The following is a 20,987-nucleotide window of genomic DNA, read 5'->3' on the forward strand; positions in this document are numbered from 1 at the left end:
CGGACGTGTGTTTTGTCTTGTCCCATCCTGTTCCGTGTATATATAATTTTCTTCGTATATATTTCGTATATATTTTAACCTCACTTTCCATCTACGGACTGAATATACTCTCCTGCAAACCGCCTCACCCAATGTGGTACGGATCTGCTATTTTTTTTACTTTAGAACCGGAACCCCCATCAGAAGCTAGCCAGCTAAATAGCTAATCAACGTTAACTCGGACATCAGCCAGCCTTAGCCCGGTCAATTCCTACCAGTCTGCACAGCGTGATATCAACCATAAACATATCGGACTGCTTTTTTCTCTACCACATCTCCGGATTCCTACCGCAAACTCTGAACCTTTACACCGAATCATCGCAGCTAGCTTGCTGCTATCCGAGTGGCTACTCCTGGCTAACGTCTCTGTCCCGAAGCAAGCACCAGTTAACCTGGAGCTAGCCTCGAGCCTGGCCCATCTCCCGGCTAGTTCAAGAGGTCCATCAGCCAATTCTTGGGCAACAATACCTCTTTCGCCTGGACCCTTTACTGGCGACACGGAGCCCCACCGATCCATCACGACTGGTCTGCCGACATAACCGTTCGAGGTGGTTTCAACAGGCTCTTCCGTTGCAACGTCGCCTGTGGTCCATCTGCTAGCCCCGGCCCACGAGCTGTCTGAATCGCTATGTCTCCAGTTTGCCTAGCGTAGTAGCGACTACTGGATTGGCTCTTTGACCCATCTATTGCTGAGGGGCGGTAGGGTAGCCTAGTGGTTAAGAGCGTTGGACTAGTAACCCGCGCTGACAAGGTACAAATCTGTCGTTCTGCCCCTGAACAGGCAGTTAACCCACTGTTCCTAGGCCGTCATTGAAAATAAGAATTAGTTCTTAACTGACTAGCCTAGATAAATAAAGGTAAAAATAAAAAAACTCACTGGACCCTATGATCACTCGGCTACACATGCCTCTCCCTAATGTCAATATGCCTTGTCTATTGCTGTTTTGGTTAGTGATTATTGTATTATTTCACTGCAGAGCCGCCAGCTCTGCTCAATATGCAGTAGATAGCCCTTTGTTCCACCCCCCCCCCCCCCACAGACACACACACACGCGGTGACCTCACCTGGCATAAATGGTGCCTCTAGAGACAAAACCTCTCCCATCATCACTCAATATCTAGGTTTATCTACACTGTACTCACATCCTACCATACCCTTGTCTGTATATTATGCCTTGAATCTATTCTTCCGCGCCCAGAAATCTGCTACTTTTACTCTCTGTTCCAAAGCACTAGATTACCAGTTCTTATAGCCTTTAGCTGTACCCTTATCCTACTCCTCATCTGTTCCTCTGGTGATGTAGAGATTAACCCAGGCCCTGCAGCCCCCAGCACTGCTCCCATTCCCCAGGCGCTCTCATTTGTTGACTTCTGTAACCATAAAAGCCCTGGTTTCATGCATGTTAACATTAGAAGCCTCCTCCCTTGTTTTATTCACTGCTTTAGCACACTCTGCCAACCCTGATGTCCTAGCCGTGTCTGAACCCTGGCTTAAGAAGGCCACCAAAATTCCTGACATTTCCATCCCTAACTATAACTTTTTCCAACAAGATAGAACTGCCAAAGGGGGCGGAGTTGCAATCTACTGCAGAGATAGCCTGTAGAGTTCTGTCATACTATCCAGGTCTGTGCCCAAACAATTCAAGCTTCTACTTCTAAAAATCCACCCCCTTCAGCCGCCAGCTGTGCCCTGGACTCCATATGTGAATTGATTGCCTCCCATCTTTCTTCAGAATTCGTACTGTTAGGTGACCTAAACTGGGACATGCTTAACACCCCGGCCATCCTACAATCTAAGCTAGATGCTCTCAATCTCACACAAATTATCAAGGAACCTACCAGGTACAACCCTAAATCCATAACGATGGGCACCCTCTTAGATATCATCCAACTAACCAACTTGCCTTCTAAATACACCTCTGCTGTTTTCAACCAGGATCTCAGCGATCACTGCCTCATTGCCTGCGTGCGTAATGGATTCGCAGTCAAACGACCACCCCTCATCATTGTCAAACGCTCCCTAAAACACTTCAGCGAGGAGGCCTTTCTAATCGACCTGGCCCGGGTATCCTATTGACCTCCTCCCGTCAGTAAAGGATGCCAGGTTGCTCTTTAAAAGTGCTTTTCTCACCATCATAAATACGCTTGCCCCATTCAAAAAATGTAGAACTAAAAACAGATATAGCCCTTGGTTCACCCCAGACTTGACTGCCCTTGACCAGCACAAAAACATCCTGAGCATTCTGCATTAGCATCGAATAGCCCCCACGATATGCAACTTTTCAGGGAAGTCAGGGACCAATATACTCAGTCAGTTAGTAAAGCTAAGGTGAGCAATTTCAAACAGAAATTTGCATCCTGTAGCACTAATTCCAAAAGGTTTTGGGACACTGTAAAGTCCATGGAAAATAAGAGAACCTCCTCCCAGCTGCCCACTGCACTGAGGCTCGGAAGCACTATCACCACCAATAAATCTACGATAATCGATCATTTCAATAAGCAAAATCTGGAACCCTACAAATCAGCTGGGCTAGACAATCTGGATCCTCTATTTCGAAAATTATCCGCCAAATTTGTTGAAACACCTATTACTAGCCTGTTCAACCTCTCTTTCGTATTCTCTGAGATCTTCAAAAATTTGAAACCTGCCGTGGTCATCCCCCTCTTCAAAGGGGGAGACACTCTAGACCCAAACTGTTATGAACCTACAGTGGGGCAAAAAAGTATTTAGTCAGCCACCAATTGTGCAAGTTCTCCCACTTAAAAAAGATGAGAGAGGCCTGTAATGTTCATCATAGGTACACTTTAACTATGACAGACAAAATGAGAAAAGAAATCCAGAAAATCACATAGTAGGATTTTTAATAAATTTATTTGCAAATTATGGTGGAAATAAGTATTTGGTCAATAACAAAAGTTTATCTCAATACTTTGTTATATACACTTTGTTGGCAATGACAGAGGTCAAACGTTTTCTGTAAGTCTTCACAAGGTTTCCACATACTGTTGCTGGTATTTTGGCCCATTCCTCCATGCAGATCTCCTCTAGAGCAGTGATGTTTTGGGGCTGTTGCTGGGCAACATGGACTTTCAACTCCCTCCAAAGATTTTCTATGGGTTGAGATCTGGAGACTGGCTATGCCACTCCAGGACCTTGAAATGCTTCTTATGAAGCCACTCCTTCGTTGCCCGGGCGGTGTGTTTGGGATCATTGTCATGCTGAAAGACCCAGCCACATTTCATCTTCAATGCCCTTGCTGATGGTAGGCTTTGTTACTTTGGTCCCAGCTCTCTGCAGGTCATTCACTAGGTCCCCCCGTGTGGTTCTGGGATTTGTGCTCACCGTTCTTGTGATCGTTTTGACCCCACGGGGTGAGATCTTGCGTGGAGCCCCAGATCGAGGGAGATTATCAGTGGTCTTGTATGTCTTCCATTTCCTAATATTTGCCCCCACAGTTGATTTCTTCAAACCAAGCTGCTTACCTATTGCAGATTCAGTCTTCCCAGCCTGGTGCAGGTCTACAATTTTGTTTCTGTTGTCCTTTGACAGCTCTTTGGTCTTGGCCATAGAGGAGTTTGGAGTGTGACTGTTTGAGGTTGTGGACAGGTGTCTTTTATACTGATAACAATTTCAAACAGGTGCCATTACTACAGGAAACTAGTGGAGGACAGAGGAGCCTCTTAAAGAAGAAGTTACAGGTCTGTGAGAGCCAGAAATCTTGCTTGTTTGTATGTGACTGTTGAAGGATTTTAATTCCTCTGTTTTTATTCCCAATCAAAATTAAACACTCTGTCAATTCATAAGGATTTGTATGACCCTCATTTTATAAGAATGGACAGAGCCCCGGTCTTAAAAGTCAAGTAACAGCCTTTAATTCAAGAGAGTACTGAGTTCATACACATTTTACCACAGGATATAAACTGAAAATGACTTCAGCTATAGTTCTCAAGCCTTCCCTCCTCGCCTAGAGCCAAGGTCAGTCAGTGTAGATAAGCATTCTAGACAGTCTGGAGATAGTTCATTAATTTGTACAAAGGAACAGACCGTCATTGTACTAAACTCCCGACTACATTCACTACATTATATTCAATAATGGGAGCAAGAGAGAAAATTCATACATGTACAGTAGCATAATTGTATTCTGATTAGTACATCCTGATTGAAATGTATACATAATTAGTCATTATAGATAAAAATTCCCTTAACAGTGACCAAATACTTATTTTCCACCATAATTTGCAAATAAATTTATAAAAAATCCTACAATGTGATTTTCTGGATTTTTTCCCCTCATTTTATCTGACATAGTTGAAGTGTACCTATGATGAAAATTACAGGCCTCTCTCATTTTTTTATGTGGGAGAACTTGCACAATTGGTGGCTGACTAAATACTTTTTTGCCCCACTGTATATCCACCCTGCCTTGCCTTTCTAAAATCTTTGAAAGCCAAGTTAACAAACAGATCACCGACCATTTCGAAACCCACCGTACCTTCTCCACTATGCAATCTGGTTTCCGAGCTAGTCATGGGTGCACCTCAGCCATGCTCAAGGTCCTAAATGATATCATAACCGCCATCGATAAAAGACAGTACTGTGCAGCCGTCTTCAACGACCTGACCAAGGCTTTCGACTCTGTCAATCACCGCATTCTTATCGGCAGACTCAATAGCCTTGGCTTCTCAAATGACTGCCTCGCCTGGTTCTCCAACTACTTCTCAGATCGAGTTCAGTGTGTCAAATCGGAGGGCCACAGGGTTCAATGCTCTGGCCAACTCTTTTATCTGTATATATCAATATGTATACATGCTGCTCGTGATTCCCTGATCCATCTCTATGCAGACGACACCATTCTGTATACATCTGGCCCTTCTTTGGACACTGTGTTAACAAACCTCCAAACGAGCTTCAATGCCACACAACACTCCTTTCGTGGCCTACAACTGCTTTTAAATGCTAGTAAAACTAAATCCATGCTCTTCAACCGATTATTGCCCGCATCCGCCTGCCCAACTAGCATCACTACTCTGGACGGTTCTGACTTAGAATATATTGACAACTACAAATACCTAGGTGTCTGGCTAGACTAAACTCTCCTTCCAGACTCACATTAAGCATATCCAATCCAAAACTAAATCTAGAATCTGCTTCCTATTTTGCAACAAAGCCTCCTTTACTCATGCTGCCAAACATACCCTTGTAAAACTGACTATCCTACCGATCCTTGACTTAGGCGATGTCATTTATAAAATAGCCTCCAACACTCTACTCAGCAAACTGGATGTAGTCTATCACAGTGCCATCCGTTTTGTCACCAAAGCCCAATATACTACCCACCACTGCGACCTGCACGCTCTCGTTGGCTGGCCCTCACTACATATTCATCGCCAAACCCACTGGCTCCAGGTCATCTAAGTATTTGCTAGGTAAATCCCCGCCTTATCTCAGCTCACTGGTCACCATAGCAACACACTCTCCAGCAGGTATATTTCACTGGTCCTCCCCAAAGCCAATACTTCCTTTTGCCGCCTTTCCTTCCAGTTCTCTGCTGCCAATGACTGGAACAAATTGCAAAAATCACTGAAGCTGGAGTCTTATATGTCCCACTCGACCTTTAAGCATCAGCTGTCAGAGCAGCTTTCCTGATCACTGTGCCTGTACACAGCCAATCTGTAAATAGCACACCCAACTACCTCATCCCCATATTGTTATTTATCCTCTTGCTCTTTTGCACCCCAGTATCTCTACTTGCACATCATCATCTGCACATCTATCACTCCAGTGTTAATGCTAAATTGTAATTATTTCACCTCCATGGCCTATTTATTGCCTTACCTCCCTACTCTTCTACATTTGCACACACTGTACATAGATTTTTTTATTGTGTTATTGACTGTACGTTTGTTTATGTGTAACTCTGTGTTGTTGTTTTTGTCGCACTGCTTTGCTTTATCTTGACCAGGTCACAGTTGTAAAGGAGAACTTATTCTCAACTGGTCTACCTGTTTAAATAAAGGTGAAAAAAAATAAATTAAATGCAGCACTTTGGGGTGGGCACCCACCTGCCTGAGTCATTGAGAGATGATTAGAAATATTTTCTCAGTGTGGAAGTACTCCCAGTACTTTGATTTGGTGGAAGGACAAAATGACAAGAATATAACTGTAAAAAGTGTAAACTGTTACCAGGAGAGAAACACCTCTCCACTGCAAGAAACACAACTTCCAACCTCTTGAAGCACCTGCAAAAGCATCACGCCATGACAAAACTCGTAGCGAAAGACCCCCAAGGCCTGACCACTGCTGCTGAAGATAACTGTAGACATACCTCCTCCAAACAACTAAGGCTTGATTTGAGTCATTCAGGAGGACAGGCTGTATGTAACCCAGGGAGAGCTGAACAAGCTTGTAGCTGGGTATGTAGTAGAGGAAATGCTGCCATTATCCAGTGGTGTGCAGCCCTAAGTAACATAACATTGACATTGTTTACATTGAGTGAGAACGCAAAAAGTAATATAAAGAGTAGTATAACTAATTACCTTTCCCAGGGAGTAATAAGTAAAGTAATGTGTTACCGTTGAAAGAGGAAACGTGTAGTAGGTAATATATTACTTTTTTTGAGTTATGGCCCCAACACTGGTGAAGGTGATGCTAATTGACATTGAGCCCCTACCTTCCCCCTCTATGCTTGCTGATAGAGGAGTTCGTTATTGCCTCTCAGCAGGGGGAACCATCAGGCCCAGGCCAAATACAGCCTATGGCACAACAAAGGTAGGCTACTGTCTGTCCACACAACTATCAAGGGGAAATGGCAGATTTAGCCATTTAGAAATATGTATCATATAGTTTTGTTGACCTCTTCATAGATTGGAGTGACTGTGCTGTCCAGGATTTAGGCTGAGACCTGGGCAGCTGATGGAATGCCCACTGCCCTGGCTGGGTCTGCACTGACATAAGTTTTTTTTTTTTTTTTTTTTTTTTTACAAGGACAGTGCACATTAATCAACGTTTCAGTAAAAGTTCCAGTTTTAGCCAGCCGGCTAATTTTCAACCGCAGTCCCTGGGCAGGTTATTAAAAACAATTACAATATAGACAATAGCAACATAGAACAAGCAAGACATAGCATACAGACAGAGCAACATAGGACAAGCAAGACGTAGCATACAGACAGAGCAACATAGAACAAAAAGCAGCAAGACAAAATTCATAAAAGCAACATAGTGTTTCCACACCTCACAAGCTACAGACAACAGACAACATGGAAAGCGGCAACAGACATCTAGGGACCATGTTCACAAATCTGATTGACCTTTAGCCATGTCTTCAAGCATTTTGTGAAAGTGTGATATGTGGTGCAGTTATGTGTGTCTGATGGCAGTGTATTCCAGACATGGGAAGCTCTCACAGAGAATGCAGATTTACTAAAGGTGCTTTTCCTTAGGGGAACTATACAGTCACCTCTCATGGCAGACCTTGTGGATCTGCTGCCATATGTCTGGGTTTTCTGTTTAACAAAAATATTGAGTGGAAGGGTAGCCAGGCCATTAAGGATCTTGAATACAAGACATGTGTCGGTGTATTGCACAAGATTTTCCCAACCCAAGAGCTCATGCTTTCTAAGGATGTGACAATGATGATGGCTATTGGGCTTCCTATCAAGCACTTTGAGAGCCTGTTTGTAGACAGACTGAATAGGTTTTAATGTTGTACAGCAAGCTTGGGCCCAACTAGTCAAGCAGTATGTTAAGTGGGGGAGTATCATAGAGTTGAAGTACAGTTTTGCTACCTCTGTAGTCAAACAATTTCGTATAAATCGGAAATTAGCTAGGTTGAATGTAGTTATTTAAATGACCTTTTTCACATGCTTTTTAAAAGAGAGGTTGGAATCAAGTATGATGCCAAGGTACTTGAAATCGGATACCACCTGGAGCTTCTCCCCTGACACATAGACATCTGGCTCAGTAGCACCTGTTGCCCTCTTTGTGAAGAACATGCAAACAGTTTTTTTCACATTGAGATGCAAACACGAGTCACTGAGCCACTTTGTAACCTGGACCATTACAGTAGTGAGTTCTTGTGCAGCTTGTTGTTTGCTCTTTGCATGCACATATATCACTGTATCATCTGCATACATTTGAACTTCAGACCCAGTACAGACAGAAGGCAGATCATTAATGTACAGGCTGAACAGGAGGGGCCCCAGTATTGACCCTTGGGGCACGCCCACATCATAGCTACGAGTGGGCGACAGCTCATTGCTCACTCTGACACACTGAGTTCTGCCTTCAAGGTATGATTTCATCCATCTCAAGGCATCAGGGGAAAAGTTGAACTTGGACAATTTTGTGATGAGAAAATCATGGTTAACAGTATCAACAGCACCCCCTTTGTCCATCTTGGACTTCACATTTTCCAGAAGAAAGCAGTTGGCCGTTTCTGTGGAGTGTTTTGCTCTGAAACTAAACTGCATGGAGTGTAATGTGAAGGGGCTGTTGTTGAGGTGGGCAATCAGTTGTTCTGCTACACACTTTTCAACAACCTTTGACACCACAGGTAGTATACTAATGGGCCTGTAGTTACTCACGTCAGCAGGGTCGCCTGATTTAAAGATGGCCGTTATTATGGCCGACTTCCATACCCTTGGAAACACACCGAGACCAATAGATGTGCTGGTGACCTTAGTAATGGGGCCAATGAGTGACTCTTTGTAGTTTTTAAGAAAGGTAGAGTCCATCCCAAACACATCTTTGGCTTTAAAGTTCTTTAGTGAGCTAATCACCTTGTTCACCTTTGACTCAGAAACCTCCCTTATGATGAAGACAGGTTGAGTGTCATTCACTAGCACTGAGCCCAAGAAACCAGTGGAGGGGTTCTGTGTCAGTACCCTGACAGAGTCAATAAAGTAGGAATTGAAGGCTATTGCTATTTCGACTGCATCCTGTATTAGATTGTTATTCACCATGATTTCTAGTCTTTTTGCAGTGTTACTATGGTCTTTCCCTGTTAACTTTTTTTAGATTCTCCCATATCAATTTAGAATTTCCCTTTGCTTCACCAATTATGTTAATAAAAATGTTTGCCTTGGCCTGTCTGATTTCTTTCATCACCTTATTTCTCAACATGGTAAACCTACGTCTGTCATGCTCTAATTTAGATTTTAGGGCTATTTTTAGAGCATAATCTCGTTCTTTCATCAATTTCCAGATTTCTCCATTTAGCCAAGGAAGAGTGCTCTTTTGGCCAGGTTTGGATTTGATTTTCTTTAGGAAGCCATTTATTGTAGTCTGGATTGTGGATAGAAAAACCTGACTATCAGCTTCCACGTCTGTGACAGTTTTTGCACTCATCACTGCATTCTCTATCAGAAAGTAGGCTGGCCCTCTGACGTCGCAGAGGTATAAAAAAAATGCATTCTGTTTTGCAAAAACTCCCGCTTTACCTATTACCATTACTAACCTTTAGATGTACGAGATAACATACCAGGTCATAGGGCTGGCGAACTTTGAAATTCCTTCTGTCATTACAGATTTAAGTAAAACAGCTTTTAGTTTCTTCGCATCTCACTTATGTAAAAATCTACAGAATACCCTGCAGTTGGATGCATTGGTGCCTTTCGGGCAGTTCAGAGATTTGGTAGAGGATGTCTTCGCTGAGGAATGTAGATGTTTTTTTATGATTGTGTTTTTTTTTTTTTTTTCGTTGTGAGTTTCATATGCTCCTGCCTTGACTGTAACTTTTATTGTGTAATTGCTTGGTCTTGTCATGCAGGGCTTCCTTGAAAAAAGATATTGATGTCAATGGGACTCCCCTGCCTAAATTATTAAAATGATTTATAAATATATATATATATATATAAATATAAAATGTATTTATATATAAAATGTCTGAGACAGTGATTTACTGGGAAACCTTGTTCAACACTGTAACTTTGTTTATTGAGTCAAGCCCCTAGAGGGCACTAAAGACCAGACAGGGGCCGAGAAAGCCTGAAATAATATTGTCTCAAAAGGCAGCCTTTATTTTGTAGTTATGCTTCAAAATACAGTTTACTTGTAGATTAACTTTAGATGAATTGAACATGTTGTGGACACCTGGGTGTCTCGTTATTTGCCATGTGTTCACCCCTGAAGATGAGAACCATTTCATTCAAGCTACTTTATCTTCCTCCCCCTTATTCACTTGTATTGTGTTAATCACCTACAGACTGCCTCCCACTGAGGGAGTGGTACAGTATTTCCACCAGATGGAATGCACTGCGGAGAGGGAAATGTGAAAAGTGGGCTGCAGGTGTCTGCAAGCACAAAGACTCTCACATGCACTTAACCTTGAGTGAGAGCCAACCCGCACTATCACGTCGACCTGACATACCATCAGAGAGTGTCAGTCAAGCAGCCTGTTAACTTATTTATAGTTAAAGGCACACCGTATCTACAAATTATGCCAACTGTTGGTCAAGTACGCTGAATCATAATTTGTTTATTTTGTATTTTTATTCCATTACCTTCTTGAGACTTGAATGAAGGGGTGTGATGAAGATGCATTCCTTTAAAAGATGAACGGCAACTAATAAGAGGGAGTTCATGCTATTGTACATTCAGTATTTTGAGTAACAGACCCAAACTAATCCCGTCTCCTTCCTCTATACTTCCTGAGGAAGTGCCCCAGGGAGCATACAGTGCATTTGGAAAGTATCAGACCACTATATTTTTCCACATTTGGTTACGTTACAACCTTATTCTAAAATGGATTAAGTACATTTTCCCTCATCAATCTACACACAATACCCCATAATGACAAAGCAAAAATACATTTAGATTTTTTTATACAGCCTTGATTCTTCTTGGGTATGACGCTACAAACCTGGCACACCTGTATTTGTGGAGTTTCTCCCATTCTCTGAAGATCCTCTCAAGCTCTGTTAGGTTGGATGGGGAGCGTCGCTGCACAGCTATTTTCAGGTCTCAAGAGATGTCCGATCTGGTTCATGTCCGAGCTCTGGCTGTGCAACTCGAGGACATTCAGAGACTTGTCCCGAAGTCACTCCTGCATTGTCTTGGCTGTGTGCTTTGGATCATTGTCCTGTTGGAAGGTGAACCTTCACCCTACTCTGAGTTCCTGATTGCTCTGGAGCAGGTTTTCATCAAGGATCTCGCTGTACTTTGCTCTGTTCATCTTTCCCTCGATACTGACTAGTCTCCCACTCCCTGCCGCTGACAAACATTCTGGAACGTTCTCCCATCTCCATAGAGAAACTGGAGCTCTGTCAGAGTCACCATCAGGTTATTGGTCACCTCCCTGACCAAGGCCCTTCTCCCCCAATTACACAGTTTGGCCGGGCCGCCAGCTCTAGGAAGAGTCTTGGTGGTTCCAAACTTCTTCCACTTAAGAATGATGGAGGCCACTGTGTTCTTGGGGATCTTCAATGCTGCAGAAATGTTTTGGTATCCTTCCCCAGATCTGTGCCTCGACACAATCACAGGTTTTCGCTTTGTCATTGTGGTATTGTAAAAACTAATCTGGACGAATGACGGACCATGTAAAAATACTAAATCCGGCTAGAAGGACCACATAAAAACGGTTGGCTGGTATGCCCTCAACCGCTATATACTTAGAACTGATTGGTTTGGTTGTGCCCACTATAGTGCTGTCCGGTTAGAACATAATGTTGAGGCCCATCACTGTACTCTTGATAGTCACCAACACACACACACACACACACACACACACACACACACACACACACACACACACACACACACACACACACACACACACACACACACACACACACACACACACACACACACACACACACACACACACACACACACACACACAGAGATGTTTCCATTGACTATGTTTATATGATTTTGGTAATCCAAATTATTTGGATTCTTATTGTTGTGGTTATTTTCGACGCGCACACACAACAGTCAGACTTTCATGTTACTGTCGACAATAAAAAGTCCTCAGACACATGAGTCTTCTCCATTCAGACAGCAAGCAATAATGCTCTGACCTGAGTGGGTGGGTGCAGTGTCCAGATGCCCCTTTCCAAGCACTCTGTTTGTTTGGGAATGGCAGGGCTATGATGGGTGAGGGACAACTTAGGTAGGCTGAGCAGCCAAACTAACGGGACTTAAGGAAAACTGAAGGGACTGTGAAGGGGAAGTTAGGTAGAGAGGGGAGGGGGACAACCTTTTTTACAGGTGTAGATTGATGAGGATTTTTATTTTATTTAATCCATTTCAGAATAAGGCTGTAACGTAACAACATGTGGAAAAAGAGAAGGGGTCTGAATACTTTGTGAATACACTGTAAATACTGAAACACAATGACAATAAGACAAGTCTATTGACACACCCAGGACAATATATATATATATATATATTTAAAAAATGTAAATAAAAAACATCCACTAATCATTGAATAGGGAAATCCTCGGCTGGGAAATATGTCAAATAATATTATTAACATTCGGAAATGATGTCTGGACTACATCCAGATTTTCGCTAGAACTCCATGAGTACAAGGAAATACGATGAATAAGGAAATGGATATATATGTAATTCTAGCTACACTTGCAGGACTTAACAATCATATTGGACAACTGCTCCACCTGTGCAAGAAAAGAAGAAAAAAAGGAAGAGTACCTTCAGTGGATAGACATTGTTCCGAAACATTTTAACCCAGCAGCTTCGTTGACTATCATTTCAATTCAGTGAGGATGTTATGAGTTAACAATACAGTATTCACAGACCTTGTGTTGTCTACCCACATAGTAGAGAATGGGTAGGGGCTCCAAGACCTGTGGAACACAGCAAGGTTGGGCAGAGGCTCCAGGATTGTGGTGCTTATACAGAGCCAGTACCTGTGGTTAAGTAAATGGAACAGTTACAGACCATCTTGTTCTGAATATAGTCTCAATCTCACCCCGTGGATATATAGTGGCATATAGTGACAGTAAACAATAGGGAGGCTTACAGGTACATGATTGGTAGCATTACCTGGGCGTACTTGTTCTCTGTGTTCCATATATAGGTGCATGGGCCCATGCAGTAGTTAGCAAAGTAGCCAGTGGGTTCATGGATCCATTTCCAGCCCAGGTCCTTACGGAAGTCAATGTAAAGCTTTCGCACACAGCAACTCTCCGATTTGCTGGGGGTACGTACACACACACACACCTGTGAGTTATACACCTCATCTCTTAAAAACAATGCATTAACAAGGCGTCTATGTGGGCCTACAGTATATCCATCAGCTAAAAGAGATTATAAACTGGGTGGTTCGAGCCCTGAATGCTGTTTGGCTGACAGCCGTGGTATGTCAGACCATATACCATGGGTATGACAATACATTTATTTTTACTGCTCTAATTACGTTGGTAACCAGTTTATAATAGCAATAAGGCACCACGGGGGTTTGTGGTGCATAGCCAATATACCACGACTAAGGCCTGTATCCAGGCACCCCTCGTTGCGTCGTGCGTAAGAACAACCCTTAGCCGTGGTATATAGGCCATATACTCCAACCCCCTTGTGCCTTATTGCTTAATTAACACACATTTAAGAGACATCAATTTATAGTTATAAAATGTTCTCTTGGGCAGGTGGAATAAAGAATAGTCTCACTCTGAGCAGATCTCTTCAGTAGTGCTTTGTCGTTTCTTCCGAGAGCTAAGCTGGCTGTGGCGTTCCACAGGAAGTGACATCAGTAAAATGTGAGGCTTTGGCATGTTCATTAAGAGAGTTTCTTTATCTCCCCTTGGCTTGTTCATCCCTATTGTATAAAACATTGACACATTTGTCAGTAAAGAGATTTACAGTTGAGCTTTGTCAGAAAAAGTGTGGCTTGCGTTGATTTCAATATAGTGAATATAACTAGTAGACTGCAAATACCTGATATTTCAAAGAGGAATTCTTCCATTGCTTTCCCACATTCACAAGGCAACTTCAATTGGAATCCTTGCTCCTCTCCTGGAAAATGTTGTAAAAATCCAAGTATAAATTGTGTATCAACCTTATTTTTTTTACCTGAAGGAATAGGTCTGCTGTTTTAGGTGTAAAAGTCTATGGGAAAGTTCTTACACATGCTTTGCCATAGGCCTTCTTTGTAGTGCCACTTAAATCAAACACAGATTTGTAACAGGATATGATTGTCAGTGATTCAACAGACTGTTTGTGTTATGCAATTATGACTACAACCATAAAGGAAATTGTAACTTACCAGCCCCTTGCAGCCACTCCCTCAGAGTCTTTGTAACATCAAAGGAGACCCAGTGATTGGCCCATTCCTTTGAGACAAAATGGGACTTCATGTAACGTGCCTTATCTCCAGTGCCTCTGTAGAGTTCCAGCCTCTGCTCACTGCTGTCGTGCAGGCCACGATTTTTGATGAGGAGACGGAGCTCAGCTTGAGAGAGCAGTCGATCTGTCCCCAATACAGACCGCATCTCAGACATGTTGAAGAGCATTTGGTACTTACTGGTGTTCTCACCTGGGGAAGAAAGAGGGTCCATCAGTGATTGTTAATTATTTCTACTACAGGACCAGTCGGTGTAAGAGAGGAGGCCATAGAGAAAGCATTGTACCGGTAATAAAACTATTGTGGATAGATTCTGTTATATAAAAAGACACTCTCAGGGAGAGGCGAAAGCAGTTTCAGGCTTGGCTTTGCCTCAAATACTCTCCGCTGGAGCCAAAATTACCCCTGTGAGTCTGTAACAATAATTACACATTGGAAAGGCCACTGAGGAAGTGAGCCTGCTCTGGGGGCCAGATCACACCATGCTGTAGCCTCTAGCTAACTCTAGCTTCTATTCACAAAGGTTTCTTCTGCCGGGATGGGGGAGTGGGAACCCCAGCCATATTTCCATGTTACAGCGGTTGCTTACAGAAGACCGACAGAAGACAGAGGCGACCACCTGTGCTAATGAGCTATCTAGAGTGCTCCGAACACCTGCGTGTAACGGAATAAGGAAGCCAAAAAAGTGTTTTAATTTTATTTAACCAGGTAGGCTAGTTGAGAACAAGTTCTCAATTGAAAAATATTGTTGGCTGCAACTGTGTTAAAACAGTGTATAATTGTACGTGTATAATTTGCATTTGTGAAGTTATTTTTTATGTGATGTGAAAAGAGAGGGCTTTATGTTTCCAAAACCTTATTGCAAGTGAGGATTATTAACGTTTATAAACATTAAAGCAGAGTGTGGGGATTGTAGTTCACATGGTCCCAGCCTCTGGGCGATACTTACGCCTGAGAACTCTGAGCAGAATGCCACCTTGGGTTCTCGAGAGCAAACCATGACGCATCACCACATAGAATTACACTAAACGAAAAAGGGAGCTAATCAGAGGTCACGATCCTGAGAGCTTCAAGGGCAAACCTAAACGGCTCAGTGACTGCCTGGCCAACAAGTTTACACTGCAGAGATGTATACTGTCTTTAGACAGAAAAAGGGGAAGGATCCAGCAAAGGGAAGGAAACATCTGGTAGGGAGAGGTAAAAGGTTGAGGCAGGCCGTGGTTTTAAACACAGCAGACAGGGCCATTGCAGTCAGTTCAGTAAACCAATGGAAGAAACACCCATTTCCAGTCAACAACCTTATCTAAAGGACATAATTATACACATTTACATCCTAAAAATGTTCCACCAACTGCCGTTTCTAAATTTGCTCAGTCAGAAACTACAGCACTATTTCAAATGCATCATATTCACAACATATGACATGGTTGAAATAGCCTTGATTAGCTTAATCATTTGCATGTCTGCTAACCCCTCTCTGCATCATCCTGCGTCACACAATCCAGTGTGGTGAAAAGGTTGACAGATGCTTCATGGTTTACAGGGATAGACGCCATTTTATTTGCGAGGGCAAGACTTGAGTCATTCAACAGAATGTACCCTGAAGTGTTCCTTCCTGCCAGCTGTCCAGATAAGCACACAGGAATCAGTCCGAGGAAACCTCCCTTGCCCCATCCATTGGTCTCACCCTCCACATTCTAAGTGACAATATGGTCTAACATTACTCTGGTCTAGCTGTATAACATTGAGCCACCTTGCAAGATTGCTGACTCGGTTTGGCTACACCTTTCCCACATCGGAGAGTGCATCAGTGGTCGGTTGACAGTTCTGATAAGGAAATCGTTCCTAAGCTTTGCCCAGGAAAAAATGACATCCAATTGTTAAAATGTCCCCACCCCCTCTAAATTAAAACCAAACATGGAATCCATGTTGTGTCTAGCTTAGCAAACACACTGGTGTTTCACATGTTGTCTAGAATAGATCATCAGACCCGCAATTGGGTAACTTGCTGCCGCAGACAGGAAGTAGAACTGAGCATGTTTGGTTTTCATTTCGAGGGGGGTGTTAGCATCTGACAATTGGACTTAATTCATTCCAGGGCACTGCACAGCGACGCAAACGACAATTTCCTTATCAGAACCGTCCACGGATATACTCTCCGACGTGGGGAAAAGGATTGCCAAATAGGCATAGGTCTGCAAATATCTCGCACGACTCTCCAATGGTATGCCCTAAGATGAAACCTTTAAAATAACTGTACACAACGGCCAGCCTTGATTAAAGATTTATACCTTAAAAATCAAGCTTTGAAGAGCCTCCTACACACATCAAGCATTTAACACGCCTATACCTGACTAAAGTAAGGCTAGGGAAACATCCACTTTAACTTGCCAAGCTACTCGCAAGCCTGGGCAACGCCAGTCCTCGGGGGACTGATTGGTGTCACAGTTTTTGCCCCAGTCCCAGCTAACACACCTGACTCCGATAATCAACTAATCATGATCTTCAGTTTAGAATGCAATTAGTTTAAAATCAGGTGTGTTTGCTAGGGATGGAGAAGAAGTGTAACACCAATGAGGCCCCCCCGAGGACTGGAATTACCCAGGCCTTATTATCTGTGTAAGCAGCAGCATGCATGGATATACAGGTAGGTTCAGAATTATTGCCCCCCTTGATAAAGATTAGCAAAAAAATACTACAAGTCACACAAATACCGAGCTACATAGCATGCTCAAAACATTTGGAAATGATATTATACTAATACAATTGCACAGAGAAATATATTTTGTTACAAGTACCAAAATATATTTTGTTACTTGCAATGGCATGGTGTTATGGGGCCATTTTGTTTCCACTAGTCCTGGGGCCTTTGTTAAGGTCAACAGCATCAGGAACTTTACAAAGTACCAGGACATTTTAGCCAAAACCTGGTTGCCTCTGCCAAGAGGATGACACTTGGCCACAATTGGATCTTCCAGCAAGACAATAACCTAAAGCACACAAAAAAAATCCACAAATAAATGGTTAATTGACCACAAAACCAACATTTTTGCAATGGCCATCTCAGTCTCCGGACTTGAACCACATTGAAAACCTGTGGTTTGAATTGAAGAGGGCAGTCCATAAGCGCAGACGAGGGTATCAAGGATCTGGAAAGATTCTGTATGGAGGCATTTTTTATTTCACCTTTATTTAACTAGGCAAATCATATAAAGAACAAATTCTTATTTTCAATGACGGCCTAGGAACAATGGGTTAACTGCCTTGTTCAGGGGCAGAACGACAGATTTTTACCTTGTCAGCTCGAGGATTCGATCTTGCAACCCCTTGGTTGAGATCCCAAGATCCCTTCCAATGTGTCCACTCATCTCATAAAACATTTTAGAAAAAGGCTCGGCGTCGTTATCCTTGCAAAGCTAGTGCACTGAGTGTACTCACTTTGTTTCATGTTGAACTTGTGGACCTCCTTTGCAAAGTATGCCTCCTCTTCTGCATCCTGAGTGGGCGGTATGTACGTTTTCACCTGCTCCTCACTCAGCTCCACTGTGATGTTGTAGATGGACATCAGGGAGGTTGGGACCTCCTCAGAGTCTCCCTCCTGGTCAATCTCTGGCTCCTTGGGCAGCCGCAGCTTGCTCAGTATCTGTCCACGGATGGCCTCAATACGTTTCCTCTTCACCAGCTCCAAGTCCAGTGACTTACAGGTGGACATGGCTTCACCCCGACACACATACTCCAGCGCCAATAAGGCAACCAGCGTCAGACATTCTGCCCTCATGGCCCACTTCAAAAGAGGAACGACGTCTGAAGACAGCAGGCTTTCAGAGATGACTATTATGTGGATTTTACCGTCCTGTTTGAGCTCGCCGAGTACCGTTGCGGGAGCTGATTTCAATGCACTACTCCTGCTGCTGTCACAATACTCACTGAAACACAGGAGGCTCTTCAGGATCTCAAGTTGAGCTCCTCTGTGACTGGCGCACGCTGTGAAACCGAGGTCAGACCACGGAGAAGCACCACAAGAGCTCAGCCTAGACTGAGTCACTGTCTCACTGGTACAGTGCCTCGCATACTCTCAGTGCTCCCTAGAGGCAGTCTCAACTCAAGGAATGAATGAATTACAGCACATCACCACATTACTACCTGTCCCTGGGACCCAAATACACACACATACGTTAGCATAACAAACAAGCTCTGGAAACAGGTGGCCCTATGTAAACTGTGAGATTTGGAAAGTCATAAACTATAAAAGGGAAATCTCAATGAAAATTGTCAAGTTGTCTCAACTTTCTTCCCCACCCTCTATAAACTTTAAATTTGTTAAAATCCATTCCTAAGCACATTTTTTTGCAAATGTGACAGTCCTCTTAAAACATTACTGAAGAAATTTTAGTCAATTGACCCAATTCCCTTTCCAAGCAAAAGGGCCATTTCATTAGTGTAGAAAAATCACAATATTGAGAAGTGGTTATTCATAAACACATGCACACAGCATATTGCATTAAGCATAAGAAATGTTAGGAGTCAAAAAACTACTGCCTAGCTTCAATTCAAATTCTCCAAGACTGATGCTGTCACTCACTAGACCAGTAGACACACTTTCCAATCCCAACCTTGCCAGAGAACACCACAACAAATGAAAGAGCAGAGACATGCTAACAGCAACAACAAACTCGCCCACACGTAGTTACAGCTCCTTCTCTAGTCTTACTATATTCAGATCCAGTTAGTTAAAACGTTTCAGACTAAAATAAAAACTCTGGACACAATCTTTCCTGTTAGACCCGACTGTTCATGCATTCATTGTGCGGTTTGTTTTACTAGTCATCCTCAGCCACGGATATTTTTCTCCAGTTCCTCTGAATTTCTGTCTAGTTCCTCTCTTGCACTACAAATGTATGACACTAAGTCCAGGAAGTGAGCAGCATTGTGAAACTTCTGCCATTTCAAAGCACAGAGCTGCTTGTTCTGTTGGCTTTGCTGGAAGACAACACATGGAAGAACTTAAAATAACTGGTTGATTTGCTAAATTCAATCCACCTGCAAGTGCTAAAAATGTAGCATCATCCATAGTATCATCAAAAAAGACTGGCATGGCGACAATATCTTTATAGTTCATATACAGTTGAAGTCGGAAGTTTACATACACTTAGGTTGGAGTCATTAAACATTTTTGTTTTCAAACACTCCACAAATTTCTTGTTAACAAACTATAGTTTTGGCAAGTCGGTAAGGACATCTACTTTGTGCATGACACAAAGTAGTAATTTTTCTTATAATTCACTGTATCACAATTCCAGTGGGTCAGACGTTTACATACACTAAGTGGACATCCTTTAAACAGCTTGGAAAATTCCAGAAAATTATGTCATGGCTTTTGAAGCTTCTGACAGGCTAATTGACATAATTCGAGTCAATTGGAGGTATACCTGCGGATGTATTTCAAGGCCTACCTTCAAACTCCGTGCCTCTTTGCTTGACATCATGAGAAAATCAAAAGGAATCAGCCAAGACCTCAGAAAAAAATATTGTAGACCTCCACAAGTCTGGTTCATTCTTGGGAGCAATTTCCAAACGCCTGAAGGTACCGCGTTCATCTGTACAAACAATAGTACGCAGGTATAAACACCATGGGACCATGCAGCCGTCATACTGCTCAGGGAGGAGATGTGTTCTGTCTCCTAGAGATGAACGTACTTTGGTGCGAAAAATGCAAATCAATCCCAGAACAACAGCAAAGGACCTTGTGAAGATGCTGGAGGAAATGGGTACAAAAGTATCTATATCCACAGTAAAACGAGTTCTATATCGACATAACCTGAAAGGCTGCTCAGCGAGGAAGTAACCATAAAAAAGCCAGACTACGGTTTGCAACTGCACATGGGGACAAAGAACGTACCTTTTGGAGAAATGTCCTCTGGTCTGATGAAACAAAAATTTGAACTGTTTGGCCATAATGACCACCATTATGTTTGGAGGAAAAAGGGGGAGGCTTGCAAGCCGAAGAACACCATCCCAACCGTAAAACACAGGGTGGCAGCATCATGTTGTGGGGGTTCTTTGCTGCAGGAGGGACTGGTGCACTTCACAAAACAGATGGCATCATGAGGAAGCAAAATGATGTGGATATATTGAAGCAAAATGGGTCTTCCAAATGGACAATGACCCCCAAGCATACCTCCAAAGTTGTTGCAAAATGGCTTAAGGACAACAAAGTCAAGGTATTGGAGTGGCCATCACAAAGCCCTGACCTCAATCCTATAGAACATTTGTGGGGAGAACTGAAAAAGCCTGTGCGAGCAAGGAGGCCTACAAACCTGACTCAGTCACATCAGCTCTGTCAGGAGGAATGGGCCAAAATTCACCCAACTTATTGTGGGAATCTTGTGAAAGGCTACCCGAAACGTTAGACCCAAGTTTAACAATTTAAAGGCAATGCTGCCAAATACCAATTGAGTGCATGTAAACTTCTGACCCACTGGGAATGTGATGAAAGAAATAAAAACTGAAATGGAGTCAACATGGGCCAGCATCCCCGTGGAACGCTTTCGACACCTTGTAGAGTCCAAGCCCCGACGAACTGAGGCTTTTTTGCAATATTAGGAAGGTGTTCCTAATGCTTTGTATATTCAGTGTATTTTGTCT

At 42.9% G+C, this 20,987-nt stretch overlaps 1 protein-coding gene across 1 annotated transcript; it reads right to left on the reverse strand.

Annotated features, from left to right (window-relative positions):
• Window positions 1-11,787: 11,787 nt before the first annotated feature.
• LOC135550356 (transforming growth factor beta-1 proprotein-like) lies at window positions 11,788-19,213 on the reverse strand. The gene is made up of 7 exons (XM_064981074.1): window positions 17,781-19,213; window positions 14,265-14,534; window positions 13,937-14,014; window positions 13,670-13,817; window positions 13,046-13,196; window positions 12,799-12,909; window positions 11,788-12,657 (listed from the first exon to the last, which is right to left on the reverse strand). The coding sequence occupies exons 1-7, from the start codon at window positions 18,118-18,120 to the stop codon at window positions 12,610-12,612; spliced, it is 1,146 nt and encodes a 381-aa protein (XP_064837146.1). The 5' UTR covers window positions 18,121-19,213; the 3' UTR covers window positions 11,788-12,609.
• Between the last annotated feature and the right edge of the window lie 1,774 nt (window positions 19,214-20,987).

This window comes from Oncorhynchus masou, chromosome 12 (genome assembly GCF_036934945.1).
Source record: "Oncorhynchus masou masou isolate Uvic2021 chromosome 12, UVic_Omas_1.1, whole genome shotgun sequence".
NCBI classification, from domain to species: Eukaryota; Metazoa; Chordata; class Actinopteri; order Salmoniformes; family Salmonidae; genus Oncorhynchus; species Oncorhynchus masou.

What these genes read in the sequence shown, in the direction of transcription:
- LOC135550356 (XM_064981074.1), bottom strand. Translation starts at nt 18,120, where the DNA reads ATGAGGGCAGAATGTCTGACGCTGGTTGCCTTATTGGCGCTGGAGTAT. An exon ending in CAAGTTCAACATGAAACAAA is followed by an intron (nt 14,535 to 17,780) that starts GTGAGTACACTC and finishes TTTCTTCCCCAG; the next exon opens with GTGAGAACACCAGTAAGTAC. An exon ending in ACTGAAGAGATCTGCTCAGA is followed by an intron (nt 13,197 to 13,669) that starts GTGAGACTATTC and finishes ACGTACCCCCAG; the next exon opens with CAAATCGGAGAGTTGCTGTG.